A 25,738-nucleotide genomic window follows, 5' to 3' on the forward strand; every position below is an offset into this window, starting at 1 on the left:
CCATTCTAACATTTTTCACAACAAGAAAGGAAACACACTTGGTTAACCAAGTTCCATTTTGCTTAAAAGACACTGTATTAAACACTGAAGAGTGGGGCTTTATTTTCATATAATAATCAATTAATTCCAGGTTTGGTTTCAGATTTGCTGCTTCCTTTCCTGCACCTTTCTCCATGGTAGTTATATGGTCTGGAGGAATGTCCTTGAAATAGTCTATAGTCATAGACAGAAAAACAAATCACATCCCTCAGTGACCTAACAGTATCACATGTTTACCTTGGGAAGGCTATTTTAAATTCCAGTTCACTACTCCTATCATCAAGAGAAGAGTGAGAAATTGCAAAAATCCAAGGAATCCTAACTGTACAATTTACAATTACTGTGACTAGTGTGTGGGTAGGATCTCTAGTTTTGCATTTCCATGAAATGACATTGTGACCCAAGTGCCTTGAAATGTTAAAGCAATGAGCTGCTAACCACCTGTGAGTAGCCAAAGCACTCTTTCCAAAGCAAAAACTCTGAAGCTACCAGGCATGCACCCAGCACCCTAAGAGGTGAAACAAAGTTCACTTAACCAGAATATAAAATAGAGATTCTAGGAGAGCAAGAAAAGGCCAATGTCTTTGACTCTGAGTTCCTGTACCAAAGTGAATGGGCAAATTGCAGCCAAAACTGGGAGTTTAGAACTAAAGTAAACACAGGAGAACACTGCTGAAATGTCCAGGTAATATGAGGGTAGATATTTTTAGTGAAAGTCAGTAGGAATCAAGGGGCTGAGATTCTTTTTACTCTGCTTTTTTGCTTCTATTATGCTTTTGTAAATTACTTGAAATCTCACAACTGTACTATGGAGATGGAGTTAGTACTACTAGCATTTCATAACAACTCTTCCCATCAAAACCCAGAAGTTCATGGGTAATTCAAAGACGGTTAAGTGGTAAGACAGTAATTTAAACTTATATATATAGATTCAAACCTTGTACCCTTTCTACCATTTTCACTAGATGAAGAAATACTTATGAAGTGAACATCTGTGGCTCTAAGATAAGGTGCTACCTACCTAGTTGTTATTCTGATTTTCGATTTTTAAATTCTCATGGGCAAACTGTCTGAATACATATCTCAAGGTTTTCTTAATAAACTGATTCTTTTTTAGGGAATCACATTAATGAATTCATTCTTTATGGATCAGTGACCTGGGGTCCTACTCTAAAGTCATCGTAAGATAAAAAGACTCTGCTTCTAATGCAAAAGTTACATCTGGTCAAGTAGGTAAATCAAGTGAGCTTAGCAAGGATTTAAGTTATTATTTTCAGTGACAATAATGGTTTTAGAGGAAGGAAGAGGCAGACATCAGGAGTACAAAGAGAAGAGTAAGATTTTTCTCTCCAAAGGGCCCCAGAAGATAAAGCTTTTATAAAAGTTATAATTGACATCGGATCATCACTGAGAAGACCTTTGACAAGCATGAGCTGTCCAGTGAACTCATACTCCTGCCCTTTCTGTCCTTTCTCATATGGGTTTCTGACCCTTCCAAAGACCATAAGCAGAGAGGAAAGAACACTGACCTCAGCTATGAGCGTAGGTTCTAATCCTGGCTTACTGTCTCTGGACCTTGGTGTTCTTTATCCAGAAAATTTAGGGGGACTTATGGAAGCCTTTCCTACCTCACTCCAACAGGTTCAATCCTCTTGCTATAAACTAACTGAAGCTGTGTTTCCCCACAATGGAAAACGTGGGCAGGAACTGTGCCTTGCTGGTTATGTATCCCTAAAGCTGACCACTACAGTTGGTACAAAATAAGTATACAAAACCAAACTTTTTAAACTGAATTGCTGAGAGGGTTAAACTAAGTCTGGTATCACATTCAAATCTGGCTAGAGAGGTCATATAAAAATGTGAAGCAGTTGTGATAAAGAATTGGAAGAAGCTGGCCCTGCAGTAAACTAGACTAAAAAATACATGCCTGCCTGAAGAATATTTAAATCCAAAATTTTAAACATCACTGCAGTGGTCAAAATTACATCTAAGAGATTAACCCACAGGCTGCTGCATCAAGTTCCCTTTAGATTTAATTTATAAAAAGTTTGCCTTCCAGTCCTATTTAATCTACAATTACCAACTGAGTTGTTTCCAACTGTGCTTTTTTTTTTTTTTTTTTTAATTTTGCAAAATAACATAGGAATCATGGATAAGAAAAAATTGCCTGGCAAAAATCATGTAGTCTTGGAGCTCCCTTACAAACTATGATTTTGACCCAGTGCTAGTATGAGTATTTCTTTTCCCCACCATCTAGGGCCTTGTTGTGGCAAAATTCTGCAGTATCCCTCTGTGCTGGAAATTCTTAAGTAGCCCTTCTTAGTTTCTGTAGCTTAGTGTCTTCAATTCCTTTCACTCTCACAGCATCAAATTCATCTCTCTTGGAAAATGATTCCTTTCTATATATGTGTTAATTCATGTGGAATTCATGAAGAATGACATATAAAGTATAAATCACTGATTTGCTTTTTAAAGACTAATATTTGGATTGAGATAGAAGGACGAATGTTAAATTTGGGGGGTAGAGGAGCACATTCAAATTGCTACATTTAATATTGTTAAAGCACAATTAATAAAGCACATGATGAATAATTTCTTTTAGATGATTGGTAGAACTAGAATTCTTTCCAGGAGCCTCTTTAATAAAGTACAATCTACTAGTTTCAATTAAAGTTGACAGTAAGGAGTTATCTTCATTGTATGGGAAAAATGATTGGGATCAGATTAAAAGCCTCTGAAGGAGAAAAAAGTGAAGGAAACTATATTTGTGATCTATTAATTTTAGGGGACTTTTTTTTTAATCCAAAGGAGGCACTGGCTTCAAATTATTACAGATCCTCAGGAAGTGAGGAACAGAGCCAGGTTTTGCAATGAACTTACTTAAACCCCAAACCCTATTTTTGACAAGTTTCAGAGAAGTAGGTGTGAGAATCTATCTACACAATTCTGATAACTCAAAGAGGTTTTCACACCTCGGAACATCATCCTGAGAGGTGAAGGCTTGTCCTTGTTCTACTTCCATCTGGCTTACAGACTCAAGTCCAAGCTGGAGAGAGACCATTGACCTTGTCTTTTCATCAGCTGGTTCATCCAACTTAAAGCTTTATGGGTGCTAAATATTTCATACACATCATCTAACTAGGAATTCACAACATCCCAATCCAGTTTTTAATAATCCTACAGAGGATATTTGTTTTGGTTTCTTTCTGCAAGGCTGGAAACACTCCAGTCAACTGTTTCTAAAGGGAGGGGAAGAACGGACAACCATTAGCAGAAGAGGAGCTACATTTGCCCCTGGGACTTACACAAATTGTCAAGTATGATGACAGAGCACATCACTAAGAGGGAAAAGGTTGGCTGTCAGCCACACTTCACTACCCTACATAATCTTCCAAAGCCAATGACAGTGAGTAGCAAAGGAGGAAGTTGACCAGGTCAAATTTCAAGATTTACTACAGGTCATGACTGACTTAAGGGTTATCATCCAAATCTTCCCAGGTCATTGGGAGACTTATGGTTTTCTCCTGTTCATGGGTTTTGAAACTGTCCCCAATCTTGCCCCATAAGCTAATGAGAATGGGTTTGGACATACAAAACCACCCATTATCTCCATTCTGGGTCGGAGGGAAATTATGAACTGCTTCGAGCTTTCTGCTAGAAGCAAAGAAGACGAAGTTTGGTTTCCATCCCCCTTAGGCAAGGCAACAATGTTTGAATCCTCCTAAAAATCTGACAACTCCTTCCCCCTAGGAGATATTAACTGGAAAGAGAATTTCTCAGCTCACAGACTTCAAAATACCCCATCTAGACTACAATCAGCTTCACTCACATGTATCAGAGACACTTACTGTCTCTGTATAACCTTACCTCCTACCTCCTATTGTTTTTCATTTAATTTGGCTAAGAAGTCAGAAAGCTGACCTAATGCAAGCCATATGGGCAGCGCTCCTGTGAGCACGGAACAAAAGGGTAACAGGAAGAAGCAGCGGCATTCAATCTCACAGACGTGCAGGGAACGCAGCCAATGTCCGCTGCTTCTGAGATTCTGAGTTTAGTTTGGTTCTTGAATGATAGGGGGCCTGAGGGCAGTGCCAATTGCATCTCTTGAGTAGAAGAGATGGGTTGGATAAGGAGAGCGCACAGATTCATACTAATTACTGAATGCTGTGAGTAGAAGTTTAGTTGCATGTTTAATACCCAAGATCTAGTAGCTGTACTTAGAAAAAAGTAGTAAGGAAAACTGACTCAGCACTAATAAAAAAACCCCATGATATTGTCAAAATAACTTAAAATGTATACTGGTAAGCATGTACTCACTGTGTACAACAAAGGCAAAAATAACTGATGCTAAAGGCAGAGTGTACAGAACAAATGTCTTTGTAACAAATACAAATGGCAAACAACTAATTACAGCAAACGAATCTATAAGATCCAGACACTTTCTTAATGGAACATTATTGATACCAAATAACAGTCAGCTGCTTGAACAGGACCAAAGAGTTTCTACCATTTGCTTCATCAGATAATTGAGAGTAGGGGGATCCCTATTCCTCCATCCTTCCTCTTGCACATCTTGCATCTTTCAGACCTCAGCTTGAATGTTCCTTCCATTGGGGAGTCTTCCCTGATCCTGCCCTACTTTATTATGTCCCCCTTGTATGCTATCATAGCATTGTAGGCACTTCCTTTTCTGCCCTTATTTCCATTTACATTATTTCTATAGGTATTTGTTTAAGGATGTGGTCTTTATAGCAGCAAGGTGCATGCTTGCTAAAGACTCAAGAAATATCTGCTGAAATATCAGATAATACCATTGGTTAATATTTAGAGGCCATGCATACTGTATTCCAAGCACAGTTAACACCGCTGTGCATGGATTATTATATCTATTCCTCACCACAACCTTTTTCAGTAGGTACACTGATTAACTCTCACATCATAGCTAAGCAAGCTGAGACTCTGAAAAATTACTTGCTGAAAGTAGCACAACGAATAAATAAGGGATCTGAGATTTGTGCCCAGATAGTCTGATGTGAGAGTCTTCACACCTAAGATTGATGCTGAACTGCCTTCTAGGACCTTTTATATGTACCCTTAATAGAGTGAAATTGTCTTATAGTCCCAAGGGGAGGACATTTAGGAAGTAAGAACATTCTCCATGCAGCCGTGAGGACAGTGACAAGTACAGACAACAGCAGCAGTGGGCAAGACAGAGGTGATGGGCTGAGCACAGAGAGGGGAGGATAAATGTAGCCCTGGGCCTTCATAAGGGAGGAGTAAAAGAGAAAACAGACCCACCGGGCCTGGGGAAAGAAAGGGGAAGGTAGAGGGGAGCTCACTTTGCCTGCATCTACACCACATTTCACTCGGTAAGTGCCAAGTTAGATAACTCGAGGGACCTTATCTTTTCCCTCTGAACCTTTTCTGCTAACTTTGGTCTGACTGCACTTTAGGAAGAGCCACTTTGAGAAATGAGAGGGTCCCATGTTAGAATAGTCTTTACCTCTAGACTGCAGGAACTGTCAGGTTGACCCCATAAAAATTCGCCTTCTTTTGGGCTGAAGCAGTAGTGCTGCGTCTAAGAATGTGGTGCAGAAGTCAGGATGCTCAGGTTAAAAGCAGATTGGGTTAAAGGCAAGGACACTAAACTGTGATCTTGGGTAAGATATTTAATCTTTCTGAGTCTCAGTTTCCCCAACTATAAAGTAGGTATAATAGCATCCATCTTATTGGATTGTTGTGAGGATTAAATAACTCACATTAAGCACCCAAAACAGCGCCACATCCGATAAACTCAAGGAACAGTAACTTTTATTGTTACAGAAGTAAGGGGGGAGGGGGAACTGAACTTGTGCTATGTCCTAATCAGGAGAGGCTGGGGATGGTAAACCAGTTCCCAACTCAAATAGCTGTAGAAGCAGTGACAGAGGGTGACACTTAGCACTTACTCAACTACTCTTTACAGAATAAATGCATGTGTCAATCCAGATGTGCTTTCTTTGCTACAGCCCTTTTGCAGGGAGCTTCCTCTAGGTCTTGGGCTATGTAAATCCTGTAGTTTCAGTCTCTCAGGAAAGGGTCTAAAGTTGAGACCTCATTATTCACAGGATGATGAAAAGAGACTGTGAATAGTGTTTCTTCCTGATCCTTAATTTGGGGACCTGATTTGGTTCTTTATCCTTAGAGTAGGCAGAGGCAAGAGTTAACTCAAAATATTCCATTTTGTTATCTGCCAACGGTATGAAAGTTTGGAAAGGGAGGGTTTGTTCCTATCAGCAGAACTAAATTTTCAGATTTATTTGTGGCTTCACTTATTGACGGGAAATAAGTCTCTCTTCCTCCAAATTAAATGCATCTATAAAAAAGTTTCATTAATAGATAATGATAACATGAAATTACACTTTGTAGACAGTCTTTGTACAGCAGCATTTAAAACTATAATGTTGATAAGACCATTTCTATAGTCTGTTAAGTCTTGAAGACATGAGCTTTAGTATCAGCTTTGATGAATTCTAGCTCCTCTGCTGATTAGCTGTGAGACCATGTTCCATAGTTTAGTTGAGCCTCAGTTTCCTCATCTCTAAAATGAAGCTGCATTATTTGCAGTGTTGTTTTAGATTAAGATAAGATATTTAAGGAGCATACCATCATGTCTAGCATACAATTAGGTGCATCACAAAAGGTAACCATTGCTATGAAACTTTCAACTTTAAAGTTCTACGACTGAGACAGAAGATATAAATTCACTCATTTACATAGGTAGGTAAGACCAATTCATTATATTTTCCCTCTAGCCCCTTGCAGTGGATATTGTAGTTGGATCTATCCCACCCATTGCAACAGCAGTAGAGACTGACCCCCTGTTCCAGGTGTGGGCCTGATTGCTTTAGGCCAGTCTTGGTTCCCCTACCCTTGCTAGAGACTGGTTCAGGGATGGGAAGGTCTAAGTTAATTGAGCCAATGAAAAGAAAGGAAAGGTTTGTGGGAGGATTATGGATGAGAATAAATCCCCATTACCCCTTCTGGACATAAATGAGGCAACATAGACCCTTGCTGCTACTGGAAGTCATCTCATCTCAGAATAAGACATAATTTGCAAGATTTTGGCTGGTTTTCTCTCTCTCTCTTTCTCTCTCTTCCCATGCCTATACATGCTTTTCATAGGCCAGACACATTAAAGGTGGGTAGAAAGTCAGAAGAGCCTCATTAATAAAAAATCAAAATAGTAATTTGTAATCATTTCAGATAAAATTCTACCTAGGACCATGGTAAGGTTTATACGTGTGTGTATATATATGTATATGTAATACATATGCATATGTAATATACATGTAATATATAACATATATTATGTACATACATACACATGTATATATCATCTATTCTTTTCCAAAAAGGTAATAATCTTGTGAGAAAAGATTAATGTTACCCTACAACAATTTTAATAAAAATGCTCTCCATTTATTTGTCACTTATGTTTTGTTCAAGTACTTTTCTCTCTTTTATCTCATTGCCCTCTACAACATCAGAATGTGATTGAAAGACCAGGCGTGAACTTCCTTACCTCATGGATAATAACACTAAGGCCCAGAGAAGTTCTTTTCCAAAAGTTGCAGAACTTTTCAGAGACTGATCTAGGCTGAGAATCCTGGCTTCTTGAATCTAAATTGCATTCTGTGGCTGGTTCTGCAGTTATAGAACTGAGGAAAGATATTTTAAAAGTTTCACATGCAATTTGTGATTAAAATGTGCAACCCAGAGAGAAATCTAGGTTTACACTCCAGCTTTATTTAGTCCTACCTGTACAACCAACTAGCTTATGTGACCCTGAGCAAGTCACTGAAATTTCTGGATTTTGGTTTCTGCATATAAAAGTGAGAATTTTTAGAGGTGAGGTTACCTATTCGTAAGCCTGTGACAAGCATTGCTAACTGACCAGCTGGTTCCAGATTCAACTACAGAATCCTTAATGTAGTTCTCAGAGCAGCAACCACGTTGTTCTCAAGGTGTAACTCATTTGTGTTCCTTGAGCTAGATCCCTGCTATTGAGTGTAGATTAGCCACTTTGGCATCATTGGGAAGTTTAACAAACTTCTAACAGAAATGAAGATCCCAAGACTCACCCTGGACCTACTGAATAAGAATCCGCACTTTAACAAGATCCCTAGGTCACTTTTATGCACATTCAAGATTGAAATGCACCAGGCTAGTTGATATGTTAGATCTCATAAAGTTTTAAAAGTCAATGACTGCAGGAATTTTCCAAGAACCTTGGGTAGCTCTACAAGTCTGCTAAATGAAGTCTTCATCCTCTATGTGGTAAAGAATAGAAGAGTTAATTGGTACTGTGTTGTGCACTCCCCTTCCAGAATGTTAAATTAATCACATCCAAAGTGCCGACTAAACCCTCAGGGGGAGACTGAGTTGTAGAGGGAACTAGGAAATCCACCTCAGCCAGGGATCCCTTGTACAGCTGCAGTCTGATGGTTTCTGTGCATTTGGCCAATTACACGGTGAATTACCCCAGTGAGTGTTTGTCAAATGCACCATCCGCCCTCACTCTCCAACTCTCTAGTTAGGAATACCACTGTTAATCTGACACAGCATTGTCAAACATCTCTCTGTTCCATTCTAACACTGAATTACCCTTGGCTCTAAGATCTAAAGATGATGAGGGACAGTGAAAGTTGTTAAATCTTATAAACAGGGTGCAAGGTGGGAAATGAAGAAAATTATGAATTTAGGAAGATAGGAAAGAACAAGCCCAGCTGACAATCTGGTGCTTTGCTAAAGAATAAAGTCTCAGCTAGATTCTAGGTCAAACATTGAGAACTCTCAAAACAAACAAACCTAGGTTCAAATCTCAGGTTTGCCACTTACTAGCTGTGTGACTTTGAATATATTACTTCTCTCTGGGCCTCAGCTTTTGTCATCAGTAAAATTTTAGAGGACTATATGAGTAACTAGCAAATCATCAAGCTTTAAAGTATTGTGAGCATCAGAATCTTTTGGGGAATTTGCTAAAATTTATATTCTTGGGCAGTAAGAAATTCTGATTCATTAAATATAGGGATGCTCTAGAGACTTTGCAGTTCTTAGAGTACGGGCGATTCTGATGTTGTGATCTGAGGACGACCCTCTATAAAACACTATTATGGGGCAATGGATGGTGAGAGGCAGAGCACTTTGCCAGCTCCTGGCTTTATATAAGCTGTTGGTAAAAGTTAGCTTTTAAAAGGTATTATCAGTAGTTCAGATACAGGAAGTGATTTGCTCAACTTTACACATGGTATAAGCAGAGATAGAACCTTTTCACTGTACCAGAATGGTTTCCTGCGCACTGATGTTTCTCGGAGCTGTTTTGTTGGAACAATGCAAGGGACTGAGGAAGGATGTGGGTCAAGTTATTAGGCACTGTCACAACAAGGAATGAAAGGCAGTGCTGCACAATGGGCGGGTTATATCAGAGAACTGAAGTATAGTCTAATCTTTGTTATTTAATTGCTGTGTGACCTTGGACTAGTCACTCCCCTTCTCTGCATATCAGTTTTTTAAATTATAAAATGAGGAGATCCTTTAAATCTCTTTTCAGGGTTAAAATGATGTTATTCTGTGGTAGTCACATACATCCTGGCTGCACTGAGCAACTCCTTGCTCCTCTCCCCACTTTTTTTCCTGAGATGGAATGATGCACCTTTTATTCTGTGAAGATTTTCCTGAACATGCATCTGAAGGTAACATCTCCCTTCTCTGAAACTTAGGAGCGTGTATTATCTGTACTGTGGACTATCCATTCTGATGATCTCTTATGATTAAAAAGAATACCACAGGGGCAGTGGACCATTCCACCAGATTGAAAGAGACAGTGCTACTGAATTTAGAAACCAGTCTTAAGAAATAGGAAAAGTCAGATCTCTTTCACGGTAGACATCAACATCATAGTCACTGCTTATCAAATGTCAGCTTCTGTCTCAAGAACTTTCCATGTTCTTCCTCATGTAATCCTTAAAACCATCTTTTCAGGATGGAATTGTAAGCCCCATTCACAAATGAATAAACTGAGGCTCAGAGAGCTTCCATATGCTCACACAGTTAGTAAATGACAGTCTTGGGCTTGAATTCTTGGCTGTCTCCATCCCAAAATCAAGTAAGTTTGTGCTCTAAACCATCAGCTTCTTCTCCAGGACAAATAATTTATCAATACTTGCTGAATGACCAATGCACCTGCGATGTTCCTTCCAAATTGGTACCCCTTATGAGAAAAGTTTCATGTTATCCTGCAGCTTCTACAATAAAGGGAACCAAATAAGTGTGACCGAAAGACTCTCACTGGAATGCAGGCCATGGCTTTGGCTTCAGGAGACCAACATATTCAACTGCTGAATTTAGCAGTCCTTGCTCAGGGGCTGAGGAAACTTGAAATGTTCTATAAAGCAGTATGTAAATGTGAGGTCTCCCTACTGCAGTGCACACTCAGGGTGGCAGGCTGGCCCTCCCATGACTTGACTCTCGCATCCTTAACCCTAACCCCCTTTTAGGGAGCTGTGGCAGGGGTCCTCTAACTCAGTGGAGGAAGCAGGCCTTGAAGCCAGTCCACTTTCCAGAAATTTTCTGCAGTAGAAGCTAGTAGAAATGCTGAGAGGCAAAGAGAGAGCTTGTTTATTTCTGAGGGGAGAGTTCAAAATGGTCAGGGTTCATTTTTCTTATGTCTCCCTAGGTTTCCTTAGCCAAAATTAAACAAGCATCAAGCAATCCTGCAAACCTCTTCTCAGCAGAAGCCATAAAAAATTCCTGATTTCTTTAGGAACACTTGCAAGGAAGGCTTGCTGGAGGTACTGTACTTGCTTTTTTCTTTTAAACAAAATAATTTAATATTAATAAAAAGATGATTAATAAAAATTTAATGCCAGCCCTTGGTTCCCAAAGCTGTCCGTGGAGCACATAGTTCCTTCCTTCCTTCCTTCCTTCAATTTTCCCTTCCCTCCCTATTTCTTTCTTTCTCTCTCTCTGTCTCCTTTTTTGATAAACAGTTTATAATTTCTCCAGTTTTCTCAGTAAGAATTGTTTTCATAACACTAGAACTGCTACAGCATTTTCCAGAATCTAAAATTTTATCACTGTAAAATACAACGTCAATGTATTGATAGATATTTATAAAGGTAAGAAGGAAATAAATGTTCATAGTATCTGTAAGTCTTATACTAATTTCAGGAGCTTCGAGACGAACCTTTGTCTTAAAATTGAAAACTATTGCACGTTTTCCCTTAAAGACTATGTTAATAACCCACTACAGGTGGGTTTGACCTCCAGTAGTGATCTAGTCATACTGTCAGCAGTGTTGTATTTCAAATTCTAGAATGAAAATTGAGCACACAAAGAGGCAAAGTATTCTTATGTGCTTTGAAAAACCATACAGTGTTACATATAAACTTGTTCTTGGTGTATTAAATTTGGTTAAGTGATGACCTGGGTATTCTGACAGAATTAATATGCTTACAAAATTTAATTCATTGGTTGTGGTTCTCACTCTCAGAAAAAAACCTAATTGAAAGGAAAAGAGTAATAGTTAAGTCAGTCTTTGCCTCTCTGCAGGGCAGGAGAGGCAGGTTCACTGAATCAGAAGGGATTCAGAGAGAAACTGACCATGTAATGGAAAAGGACACGGCAGGAAGATTCAAACAGCTTTGGTCCTAGGAGCCTGTTTCATAAACAACTTTCTAGACATTGGTTTTCATTTTTTACCTATAAAATGGGGATCATATCCACCCTCTATGTATCTGGTGGTCACTGAGATAAATAAAATCTATACCGGGACATGGTATTATCATCATCTAATGTGCCTAACTGCTCAGTTATGTACTACTTGCTTTGCAGCTTACAAACTATTTAATTTACATTCTAATTTACCCAGTGTAAGAAGCATATGTTTTTAGATGAGTCATTATTTAGGTCAGATTGCAAACCCCCCAAATTATTTTATAATATTTCTCCTTATAAACCTTTTTTCACAAGTTTCCAAAAGGAAACTTGTTAAAGTAAATGTTTTTTAATTAACAATAAGATATATCCTCTAAGTGTATACAGATTATAGATTAATTAGTAATAGCTTGCAGTAGAAATAAATGAAAGTAGGTTTAATTGAAAGAAGGTGATGGTACTAATGAAATCCAGGTAAGAAGACTTGATGAACATTGTAGAACTATATGATTTTTAAGGCGGACAAGATCTTGGAGACTACATCCTTATTTTACGAGAGAGATTGCCTTGTCTGATATCACATGCATGACTTGTCAGAGTTGAGACTTGAATCCCAAGTCTCTTGAGTCTCAGGTAAATAATTAATTCGTTTTTATGGGGACACCCATCTTCAGATAGCTATGAACAGAGTTGCTATAGGTATGATTAAGCATGGAAAAAAATATTAGTGGTCTCTTTGTCTAAGTGTGACACTAGAATCTTAAATCTCTGGTTACAATGCTGGCAAGAAACATGGTCAGAATGAACTTGACCAGCCCAGGGTAGAATAGTAACTGTTCAGGCTGAATCACTCTTCTTTCTTTATTTCCCCCTTCCTCCCTTTCTTCCTTCCTCCTCTCCTCTCCTCTTTCTTTCCTTCATTTCTTCCTTTTTTCTCCTTCTTTCCTTCCTGCTCTCTATTTCTCTCTCTGTCTCTTTCTTTTGTACTTTCTTGACAGCAATAATCATTAGAAATCATTGGAATTGTGCAATGTGCTATTTAGATGGTGCTGTAATTATCTTGAGTTATTTTGGTTAAGTGATACACGAAGAGCTGGGTAAAGTGGGAGCTGTGTTTGTGTGTGGGGTAGTTATGGTGAGTGTGTGTGTATTCATGTGTTTGTGAGAGAGGGACAAAGAAAGAAGGTAATAAAAAGGTCATACTGGCAGTCAGGTGAGAATATGTATACATACATTCTTTCTTAAATTTTAAAAGTAATATATACTAATTGTTACAGTTTAAACACTATAAGGTGAAAAACAGAAGCACTCCTACCATCCCATTCTACTCTCCAAATGTAACTACTGGGAAAACAGACTTCAAATAAAATAAAATAAAATAATGGTTCTGTTACTTGTCATACCTCTGGAAAAACATTAAGTTGACTGTCTTTTCACCAACAGTAATGCATTATTCTAGATGAAATAAATGTAAAACATGAAACAGTAAATTAAGTATGAAAAAACTCAGAAATATTTAGAAGACCATATGTTTAATCTAGAGTTTCAAGAGGAATTTAGCCATTCCAGAAAACTTACAAATTATAAAAGTACAGATATAAACAATATAAGAACAACATAAAAATTGAAAACTTGTTATGGTGTGAATGAGAGCTTTGGAAAAATATCTGAAATGCATATACCAATAAATTTTAAGTATCATTTTTATACTTAAAACTCTTGAAAGTGAAAACAAAGAATCCTTAAGAAAAATGGATAAGAATAAAAATAGGCAATTCACAGTAAAACCAATTCAAACAGCATATAAATGTATAAAAAGATGCTCTATTGTTTAAGAAGTGTGAGAAATATAAATTAAAATAACAAAATTATACTCATTATAAACTTCAAAGAGCAATCACTGATCAGTGCTGCTGAAGGGAAAGTGAGAAAGAGAATCATACGGAGACATAAATAGATAGACATGTGAAAAAAATTACAAAATATTGCTGGTGTTTTCTTAGGAAAAAAGTGGGATTCAGATTGTATTTACTTTTTTATGTTTTTAACTATTATGTAAATGAAAATAATTGTGTGCTTTAAAAATGTGGTTAGAAAGAAGACAAAAAAAATTACGTTTATTGCAGAAAGAAAAGGTTTACCTGATAAGAGTGGTTAAGAAAGAAAGAAAAATACAGAAATTAACATTTCTTTGTAGAAGCCCAGAACCAGATGGCTTCACTGCTGAATTCTACCAAACCTTTAAAGAAGAATTAATACCAATTGTCTTCAAATTACTCCAAAAAATTGAAACAGAGCCATTCTCCCAGACTCATGCTATGAGGCCAGCATCACCATGACACCAAAACCAGACAAAGATACAACAACAACAAAAAAACTATAAGCCAATATCTTTGATGAACACAGACAAAAAAATCCTCAACAAAATATTAGCAAACAGAATACAGCAACACATCCAAAAAAAAAAAAAAACCAAAAATACTCCATGATCAAGTGGATTCATCCCAGGGATGCAAGGATGGTTCAACATATGCAAGTCAATAAATGTGATACATCAAATCAACAAAACCAAGAAAAAAACCACAAGATTATCTCAATAGACACAGAAAAAGCATGTGACAAAATTCAACATCCCTCCATGATAAAGATTCTCAGCAAGTTAGGTATAAAAGGAAAGTATCGCAAAACAATAAAAGCCATACATGACAAAACCCACCACAAATATAATCCTGAATGGGGAAAAGAACAGGAAAAAGACAAGGATGATCATTCTCACCACTCCTATTTAACACAGTATTAGAAGTACTAGCTGGAAAATCAGGCAAGAGAAAGAAATAAAGAGCATCCAGACTGAAAAAGACAAAGTCAAACTGTCCCTGTTTGCAGATGACATGATCCTATCTGTAGAAAAACCTAAAAACTCTACAAAAAATCTCTTAGGGCTGATAAACAATTTCAGTAATGTTGCAGGATACAGAATCAAAATGCAAAAATCAGTAGTATTTTTATTTTCCAACAACAAACTAGCAGAAAAAGAAATCAAGAAAGGAAGCCCAATTACACTAGTCACCCCCAAAATAAAATACCTAGAAATAAATTTAACCAAGGAGGTGAAAGAGCTTCACAATGAGAACTATAAATCACTGCTGAAAGAAATTAAAGAAAACACAGAAAGGGGGAAAAACATTCCATGCTTTTGAATTGAAAGAATTAACATTATGAAAATGGCATACCACCAAACCAATGTACAGATTCAATTCAATCCCCATCAAAATACCAATGACATTTTTTGCAGAAATGGAAAAAAACAATTGTAGCATTCATATGAAACAACGGAAGACCCAGAATAGACAAAGAAATCCTGAGCAAAAAAATAAATAAATAAAATAAAGTGGGAGGCATAACACTATCTGACTTCAAATTACATTACAAAGAATAGTAACCAAAACAACATAGTTCTGCATAAAAACAGGCATTTGGACTAATGGAACAGAACAGAGAACCCAGAAATCAACCCACATGCTTATAGCCAACTGATCTTTGACAAAAGCACCAAGAACACACACTGGGAAAAAGACAGCCTCTTCAAAAAATAGTGCTGGGAAAACTGGACATCCTCATACAGCAGAATGAAACTAGACCTGTACCTCTCACCATAGACCCAAATCAAAACATATTACAGACTTAAATATTATAAGACCCAACACATAAAACTTCTAAATGAAAACATAAAGGAAACACTTCAGGAAGTAGGACTGGGCAAAGACTATGAATAAGAATGCCAAAACACAGGCAACAAAAGAAAAAATAAATCAGATTATATCAAACTAAAAAGCTTCTGCACAGCAAAGGAAACAATTGAGAGTGAAAACACAACCTACAGAAAGGGAGAAAATATTTGCAAACTATGTATTTGACAAGGGATTAATATCCAGAATAGACAAGGGACTCAAACAACTTAACAGTAAAGAAACAAGTAACCCGATTAAAGAATGGGCAAAGGAGCTGAATAGGCTTTTCTCAAAGGAAGACAATACAAATGGTCAACAGACACATGAAAAAATGCTCAACAACACTAAGTATCAGGCAAATGCAAATCAAAACCACATTGAGATGTCATCTCATCCCAATTAGACTGGTTATTATCAAAAAGACAGGAAATAATAATTACTGGTGAGGATGTGGATAAAGGGGAACCCTCTTATACTGTTGGTGGGACTGTAAATTAGTACAGCCATCATGGAAAAACGTATGGAGGTTCTTGAAACAACTACACATAGAACTGCCATATGATCCAGCAATCCCACTGCTGGGTATATACCCAAAGGAATGGAAATCATTATGTCGAAGGGATATCTGCACACCCACATTTATTGCAGCTCTATTTACAATGACCAAAGGTTGGAACCATCATCAGATGGCTGGATAAGGAAAACGTGGAATGTGTACGATGGAATTCTACTCTACCATAAAAAAAGAATGAAATTCTACCATTTGCAGCAACACGGATGAACGTAGAGAAAATTATGACATAATTATGAAATAAGCCAGTCACAGGAAGAGAAAAAGTGCATGTCCTTACTCATAAGTGGAAGCTAAAAATATAAACAAATAAATCGAAAAAGAAAGAAAGATACAACAATCATAATAATTTGTTGAACTTTGAAGAGTACAGAACTGAGGTTACCAGAGGTGGGAAAGGAGGAAAGGGAGGAGGGACAGTGAGAAATTGGTAAAGGGCCACAAAAAAATGATTAAACTGTGTAATGTTGAATACACTAATTATCCTGATTTGAGCATCACATATTGCACACAGGTACTGATATTGAATGCTGTACCCCACAGACATGTACAATCAATAATGTTTCAGTAAAAAATATAAATAGAAATTAAACATTTTTACAAAGTCAAATGTGCTTTCTTTTTTTTCTGGACTTTCTGTCATGTTTTATCTAATCCATGTTTATAAAAATATTTATACACGATTTCTTGCCTTTCATGTATTTTTTCCTCTTTTTAATAAAAATATTTACATCTTTGACTTATCTAGAATTTAATTTGGAGAAAGAGGTTATATATATGACACTACACTTAAATGGTTGGTTACTGCTTCCTATTGAATAATTCACATAATCCCAATGATAAAAATTATATTTTTATTAAGAACTTAATTTTATTATGTTTCTAACTCAATTTCTGTTCCCTTTATGTAGAGAACACTGGGCCAGTTTTACACTGCATTCATTACTGTGGTCTTATAATTTATTTGAACTTCTGGTAGAGGCAGTCTTCTCTCATCATATTTCATTTTCCTGATTCTTCATATACATACATTTTTCCTTTCAAGTAAACATAAGAATACTTTGTCAAATTTCTCAAACAAACCACCAGAAGAATAAAACTCCAAATAAAGCCATCAGTATCCAGTAAAATTACACTGAACTCATGGAATAATTCAGAAAGAACTGGTATTTTGTTTTTTTTAAAATAAGGTTTTTAAAAAAATTTTTTTTAAATTAAAAACTTATTATTGGTAAAAGAGCTCTTTTATTCCTTTCCATTATATCGTTGTTTACATACTCTTTAGACAGAAAAGCTGTCACAACTTTCCTAATGTGTATTGTTTCCAAAAGTTTTTCCAGTCAATTTTCTTGAATTTTGCACAAATAAAATAGTGTGTATAGTATGTATACTTTTTTTGTTTAAGAATGAAATTATTTCTCCTCCCTTTCCAACATTCCTTATTTTTTCTCATGCGATTAACTGCCTTGGCTAATAATTTTTAAAAAGTTGTATATTGTGATGGTGAGGACCCATTTCCTGTTCCAGCCTTTACCGTTCCATTTCGAGACAAGAGACAAGACATAGCTTTTGGCTGGATAGGTAGGTAAAGAAAAATAGAGAGAGAGACCCACAGCAAGGAAATATTCATTGGAAATATTTCACTGGGAATAGTCATTGGGAAATATTCAATGAGAATATTCAAGAATAAACACTAAATTTTTATTAATATTCTTTTTGGTATCTACTGAAGGGGTAAAAAGTATCAAACTTTTATGAGAAATACATGTTTTATACATATTTAAAACTCTTTTCATATATACTATATAAGAAAAATGTTTTTCACCATTTCAAAATATAGGTGATAAATAATATTATGCTTGTATTCTGAAACAACGCTACGTGGTTATGTTCTAGTTTGTTCTTAATATTCTCTGGATTCAAGTCGATAAATTTATTTAAGGACTTTTTCCCCCCACTAATATTTATTAGTGAAGTGAATCCAGAGTTTCCTTCCTGTACTTACTTTTTTTAAAATATGGCTTTGATAACTTCCTGTTATGTGACTTTCTAAATCATTTAGAGGTTTTTTCCTTTTTTCTGCTACTATCTGCAAGAGTTTGAATACCACTGGGGTATGTGATTTTTAATGTGTGGTAGGATTTATTGTTGAAACCTTCTGGCCAAATGCTTTCTTGGAGTGAGAGTTACATCTTTCTGTCAATTTTCTTACATTTACCATTGGTAATTGGTCTATTTTTTTTTTTTTTTTTCTATTTCTCCTAGGGTCGGTTCTGCTAATTTTTATTTTCTTAGATTGTTATGTATTTTCTTCACATTTTCTAAGATCACTGCATAGTTTTCTTTTAATTTCCCCTTTCTATATAATTATTATGATTTTAAAAAAAATTCTGCTTTGGTGTATTCCTATTGTCTCCCTCCCTCTTTGCATCTTTAATAAGCTTCATTATTCTTTACTGCACTTATATCGCTTCTCGGCCTTTTGGCTAAGATCATGTGTAGCACTTAAAATTATTTTAAAGAACTCTGATTTATTTGTAGGTTATTTTGTTTTGATTTTCTAATTTGTTAAACTGTAATTGATCTTGATTATTTCCTTCTGCTTCCTTTAGAAATTTTGCTGCTTTTTCTAACTTTTTGAATTATACATTTAATTCACTTTTTAAAATTTCTTGCTAGAAATGTGCTTGAAGCTACAACTTTCTCACTGTTAACTCTTTTAACCACATCCCTGAGGATTAACTATGAAGTATATTACATTAAATGAAGTGAGTCAGGCACAAAAAGACAAATAACTGCATGATCTCACTCATATGTGGAATCCTAAAAAAAAAAAAAAGGTTCTCGCGGAAGTAGAGAGTAGAACAATGGTAGAATTATCGTTACCAGAGGCTGGTGGGCGAGGAAAGGAGAGGAAGTGGTGGACTAATGGGTACAAAACTATGCTGTGTACCCCTATGTGAATCATAGTGCAGTATATGCATGTAATAAACACACTGTACCCCACAAACATGTACAAATAAATGTTAAAATATTTTGAATAATAAAAAAGATCAATGTAAAAAAAGTATACTTTTTTGAATTACTGTCATTTTCTAAATGCTCTTTAATTTATGTTTATTTGTGACATCAGTTGTATATAAGAGTTTATACAAATAATAAACTTTATTAAATATACAACTTAATGTTTTTGTCATTTTCTCTTTTAATTTCCTATCATTTTAATTTATTTGGATGATACTTAGATCTGAATTATATGAATTTATGTTATATCTTAATTTGGGGCTGTAATTATTAGGATTATAAAATACCTGTTAGTCTTGATACTTTTTACCTTGAATTTATCTTTCTATAGTAATAATAATCAATCCTCAGCTTCCTTTGGATTTGTATGAGGGTACTTCAAAAAGTATGTGGAAAAATAGAATTGAAAGATAATATAAATCTTTCCATGAGCATTTTGAAGTACTCTCTTATTTGCCTCATTTGTTTTTGTCTGGAACTTGAATTAGAATATCTTCCAATTGCTTTAGTTTAGAAGTATCTCTAAAAAATCATTTCGAGGGCTGGTTGCTTGATTCAGTCTGAGAATCTTACTCATTTGATAGGTGAGTTGATACATGCTCCTGTTAAAACAAATAAGCTCAGTCTTAATTTCGTCATTTTGATTTCTCCTCTACATTTGCTTTTCAGTCCTCTTTTTCCTTATTTCAGACATCAAGCTTTAGGTACATTATCTGTATCTTTCTTTATTTCCTTCATGGTATGTGAGGTTTTGGTAAGAAGTATTGTCAGTTTTTGATTCTTCTACCATAATGGTCCTCAGATGTTCATGCTTTAGTGCACACCATAAAAATCTGAGGGATAAAAATGTAGATTCCTCAGCTTTCCCCACTAAAAATTTTTTGATTTACGTCTCAGGTGGAATCTACTTTTAAGCAAGCATCTCAGGTGACTCTTAACGTAGACCTTACGAGAAACACTGTCTTAATAGTTATCAATGTTAATTTAAAAAAAAAATCCTTAATCTTCATTTTCTTAATTTATAAACTCTAAAACTAAGAGAGTAAATACTGAGTACTTGTTATGAATTAGCAAACAGTTTCTCCCTACTCAGTAACCCCCATTCATAATTCTGTTTTACATGAGATTATTTTTCTGATTTACATAAGATTATTTTTCTGATTTATTATTTTTACACATATTCAGTATCTAGCTTTTTAAAATTCTTCAGTTGTATTTTACTCAGTGACTTTAACTCCTGGAGTTGTATTGCTTTAGTTCTACATGCTATCATTAATTCTAAATGCTAGCATACTGATCTTTTCTATTCTAAAGTTCCTTATTTTTACTACCCTTTACTGGAGGCTAGATTGTTTTATTAAGTTATTATTTTTAAAAATAAGAACTCAAGAATGCTATGTTCCCTAAGACCTTGGATACTGAGGATAGAATATCTTTTTTTTGCCCTTATGTATCAATAATAATATTCTTAGGCTATATTTTCGCCCTGTCAGAAATCTACAAAATTTTTCCATGGCTTTGCACAATTTAACATTGATGTGGAGTAAGTAGTTTGAAAGCTATCTTTTCTTTGTTTTGTTTTGTTTTTTCTTCCTCATAGGCCATTCACTTTTTCTTACTGGAAGTTTAGTAATTTGAGAAGAATATAATGAGGTATTAATGAGATTGTATAACTTTTATCTTGGAACATAGTGTATCCTTTTGGACCTCAATTCTATCTTGAAATCTATTAATTAATTTGATGGCAGATATGTACAGATACATAATGTAAAGCACAGTAGTTGAAAGGGCAGCCTCTATAGTCATATTTTCTGTTCAATTATTTCTTAGCTATGTAACATTAAGTAAGTTAATTATGCTTGCTGGGTCTCAGTTCATCATCTGTAAAATTATAATTATAACAACATGGGCTAATAATAAGGACTACATGTCATGACATATGTAAAGCATCTAAGCACATAGTAGGCATTCAAGACGTGTTTCTTATTATTGTCATTATTATAATCAGTTACTGACATTAGATTCAAATATTTCTTCTATTCCATTTTTTTTCCATTCTATACTTCACTAACATTAGGATTTAGCATGTTTAATCTACTGTATCTGTCCTGTACATTTATTACATTTCCTTTAATAGATTTCTATCTGTAAACTTTTTTCATGTGCATGTGGCATAGTTTTCTACAGCCTGAACTTTGTGTTACTGCCTTGATTTTTTTGCCACATTGATTCAGCTTCTTAGTGTTTTAGATTCATTTATTAGTTTCTATAAAGACTTGCTTGCCTCCATTTTTTCCCTTTTAATCTCCTCTTGTTTATCATTTTATCCTTGATCTTTAGTTTCATATATTTTCTTTCAATTTTTGATGAGAAAAAATTTTGTTATGTAAAATTTTAACTTACCCTAAAATATTCCATCCTCCCCCAATAAAAGAGGCGTTATTTATCTTTTGCACATTGAGACCCTACCCCACTTCCTCATTTGGTTGTTTTTTCACATGGTTATCATGCTGTTTCTTTGTTTAGATGCTTCATCTCGATGGACACATTGCTATCAGCTTTTCCCACTTGCTCAAACATAGTTTGGGTAGATTTCTCTTGATTCTGCTCATATCAATACTGGCCCTGCTTATGCGTCTCTGCCTCTTTGCAGAGCCTCAGTCTGAGTTGGGTGTTGATTGTTTTTTTATTGCCATTGTACTATAACTTTTGGACAGAGCAAAGAGAAACTGTGCATGGGGTTTTGGGTTCTTCTATCTCTCCACTTTACCATTTTTCATGATTGGACACAGAAATATGTTTTCTGTTTTTTCCTCACTTGGGGAGCAGGGTGATTGTGTATGTGGGTGTATATGTTTGTGTATATGTGTGTGTACTGCCACAGTCTCATATGGTTCTAGTAGGTATGTAAACTGTAGAAGAACTTTTCTGGCAAAATATATTATCATTTTAAAGGCATATAATTTTGCACACAGAACTTCTATTTTGGGTATGCAAATATGTCAGCAATGTGATGCTTATATTAGAGTTGTTTGTAGTGGAAAACCACTTAGAAATAATGCAAACATCTAACAATAGGTGCTCATTAAATAAATGTTAAATAAATTGGGGTACACATAATCAGTAAGATATCTTATAGCTATTAGAAATGATGTATACTTTTACTTAAAGATGTGAAAAGGTAAATGGAAAATAACAGTATATGCAATGATTATTTATATAAAAGTATGTCACTGTGTGTGAATAAGAGGCATGTTAACAATGATTATATTTGTGTGTAGGGGAGGTGCTGATGGTTTTCACTGCCTTCTCTACACATTTTTAAGAATGATCATGAATTAGTTTTATAATCAGAAAAATAGGAATAGAGCCAAAAAAGGAAAACTGAGAAACATACACACTCTCTGCCACAATCTTTGGAATAGTAGCAACAATTAATGCTCTTTGTCTGGTACCATATAAGGCCCTTAACATAATTACCTCACTTAATCCTCTCAGCAACTCCATAAGGCAGAAATTAGTGTTTTCAGTTTTCAGTGAAGGGTAGAAAGGTTAAACATATTCAGTGTCACACAGCTTATAACAGACAATGCTGAAAGTGAACCCAGTTCAGTCTGACTCTAAAATCCACCAATCTTCCCAGTGCCTCTCAGGATTACTACACATATCTTGATACTTTTACAGGTTACAGGTTTAATAGAAAGTTCATTATCTGAACTTTTGAACAGAAGTCCTTAAGCATGAACTTAGAAGAGGACTCAAAGGACAGAATAAATACAAACCCAAAAGAAAAAAGTATAAAAGCAAAAGACATTAAAATTCATATTTCAATGTAAATCATTGAATATTCTCTTTAACATAATATTTTGTAGAATAGAGGAAGAGTTCTTCACAAATGAGGGTCCAAATCAGGGGATCAGAGAGTATTAACAATTTCAAGTCACCAAATGAACAATTTAATGCACCAAAGAGGCAAATTTTCTTCATAATATCCTCATGATCTGTGGATATTCTGAATTTTCATGTGGTTTTACCCAGTTATTAGACTGATCATGTAATGTGCTTAGATTGTGGTTTTGAAAAATACAACATTCTTAAACCATTTCATCCTTAATCTAAACTCCAACTTTCATACATGTTTTCTTCTATATGATTAATATTCTACCCAGAATACTGCCCGATCAAATTAGTCTAATTTCAACAAGAGTAGCTAAAGTTAAAATATACAAACAGCAGCAACATAAGAGACAGCCTGAGAGCAGATATAGTAGATGCTCGAATGTTTAGGGGATTAGGACTAAAATAGTGGTTAACAAATTTTTAAACATCTCTTCTCCTGGAATCTAACTATTGCCATTTATCAGACTCTGTTACTACATAAAAGAGCAAGTAATGAAGTCATAAAATAACAAAATACCAAAACTAAGTAGCAATTTAATAGATCATCCATGCCTGTCCCCCACCCCGAAGGCAACAACAACGAAGTATCAGGATTTTGGAGCAATAAAATCGAAGAAGAGCATGATATTTAGAAGATACAATAATGGAAGACCGTCTAGCATCAAGTCCTCATAGGAAAGATTCACAAACATTCAATATCATTCACTGCCTCACCAAGTAATATAAATAAAAAAACTGGAGTTGGACAAGCAGTGGATAACAAGGTGGAATGGTGACAATCATCACCATCATCCTTCTCCTCCATTTAGGAGGGCAATGTGAATGACAATTTACCAATTAAGAATGCAAACACAGGAGGATTTAGAAACTGAACTCTAGAAGTATTAGACAAAAATAGGCTTTCTTTGGAGTTCATTTAAATCAAGCGTTTTGACAAGGAACAATCTCAATTATTTCCTCTTATCTATAATCATAATAGTGTTGGGCCTGCCAAGATAATACTTATGTGTAAAGTAAACAATAAAGTAACAAGGACTTGATGCAAGTATAATATTCTTAGACACAAATAAATAATCTAGACAGAAAATATAGGCACCTGAATTCTGAACCAACCAATAGAAGAAACGCTTAATTCTCTACCTACTCAACTAACCAAGAAAAAACAAACAAACATGCCAACAAAACTAAGAAATGGCAGGGCCAGCCCGTAGCTCACTCGGGAGAGTGTGGTGCTGAAAACTAAGAAATGGCACAGCATGTAACAACACTGTATCCTCTCAACACAAATGAAAAGAAATCTCAGAATATGTTCCATTTGATTTTTTTGTTTAGCACAACAATAATTCCTGAATGGAACACTGAAGTTTAGGTTCATCATAGTTAATTGAAAAAATAAACCCAGGAAAACGCCACTACGGTCTCATAAAAACATTGAACTTATCCCAAGTCTCTATGGATACATGTCCATAGGTTATCTGTAAAGATTCCATATATTATTTTAAAGGGAACAGCTAAACAAAATGGCTCCAACAGAAATACAAATAAATGGATTAAAAACTGGCTATCTAACCGTATACAGAGAGAAATCGTAATTGGTAGTCCGTCTAGTTGGGGAGAGGTTTCCAGTAGGGTCCCACAAGGATCGATATTGGGTCCCATTTTGTTTAATATCTTTATAAAAAATCTGGAAGACAAAGTAGAGAATGTGCTAATTAAGTCGACTGATGCCACTAGATTAGGACTGGGGGTTAAAGTAAATTGGGATATAGATAAATGCTACTGGTCTTTGGAGAGCATAAGGAAAGACCAGTGCTAACAAAGAATGGAAATTCAAATAAGTTGTTTAGAATTCCAAATCCAAGCAGTAGAAATAAACAGATTTAAAAGATCTCAGTGGCTTTCCATTACAAACGATTAAGTACGATGGATAAAGACAACACAGAGAATCACAACATCCATGAATGCAGAATAAAGAACACAATTAAATGGAGATCTCTTTGCGGCAGCTTTGTTTAGAAAACTGGTTGTTGTGGGTTTCCCAATACAATAAGGATATCGGAGACATTTCAGATAAGCAAGAACCAAGGTGGGGAAATAGCAGGAATAACTAGATTCTTAAATATGTACATACTTAGTAATTGGCAGAAAAATAAACAAACAACATAAAGCTTAAAAGAGAAAAAAGAATTGAAAACTTGCAGGCGTTAGCAAGAATAGTGGTTGAAATCAATTAAAAGCAAATTCTACTAAGAAACACACACACACAAATAGAAGAATGCAAGGGATAATGGGAAGGACTCTCCTAAGACTAGGAGAGAGATTATATTTTTGAACTACTACAGAGGACTCTTGGGAAAAAATATTCAGTAGACCTCACATTGCTTTGAAGTTTATTTTAAAAATCTTAGTATTTTACAACTTAATTTGTCACATGAAGACAACTGTGAAAGTGACACTTGCTTATGGACTTTCATGTGCAGGTGGGATTTTCCAGGTGAAATCAACTGAGCTGAATGTATGGTCTCATGTGAAATCAGCTTTTCAATTTTATTTTACTTTTTCATCTGCTAGCACAGTGACATGTACACTGGATAAGAAGAAAACCCAGATCATGTCTCAGAACTTTTGCTGACTTTGTTATACAAACTTGGCTGTTTCACTTTCTTTAAGAGACTTACATTTTACATCAGTTAAGTGACTGGACAGGAAATGGGAATTGTTTTAAGAGCTGCAAAATCCCATCTTAAACCAAAAACTTAAGGCAAAGTAATGGAGA

At 35.4% G+C, this 25,738-nt stretch overlaps 1 protein-coding gene across 3 annotated transcripts in view; it reads right to left on the minus strand.

Annotated features, from left to right (window-relative positions):
• Window positions 1-25,738, minus strand: part of GABRB2 (gamma-aminobutyric acid type A receptor subunit beta2) — a 246,709-nt gene that overhangs the window by 7,987 nt on the left and 212,984 nt on the right. Inside the window, exon 9 of one of the 3 annotated variants that reach the window (XM_063087000.1) lies at window positions 15,378-15,383. The exons of 1 other annotated variant lie outside the window; for it this stretch is intronic. In XM_063087000.1, the coding sequence (XP_062943070.1) occupies window positions 15,378-15,383 (6 nt within the window). Of the gene's footprint in view, window positions 1-15,377; window positions 15,384-24,532; window positions 24,647-25,738 lie in introns of all 3 variants that reach the window. One more of the 3 variants, XM_063086999.1, reaches the window with a different exon arrangement.

This window comes from Cynocephalus volans, chromosome 2 (genome assembly GCF_027409185.1).
Source record: "Cynocephalus volans isolate mCynVol1 chromosome 2, mCynVol1.pri, whole genome shotgun sequence".
Lineage (NCBI taxonomy): Eukaryota > Metazoa > Chordata > Mammalia > Dermoptera > Cynocephalidae > Cynocephalus > Cynocephalus volans.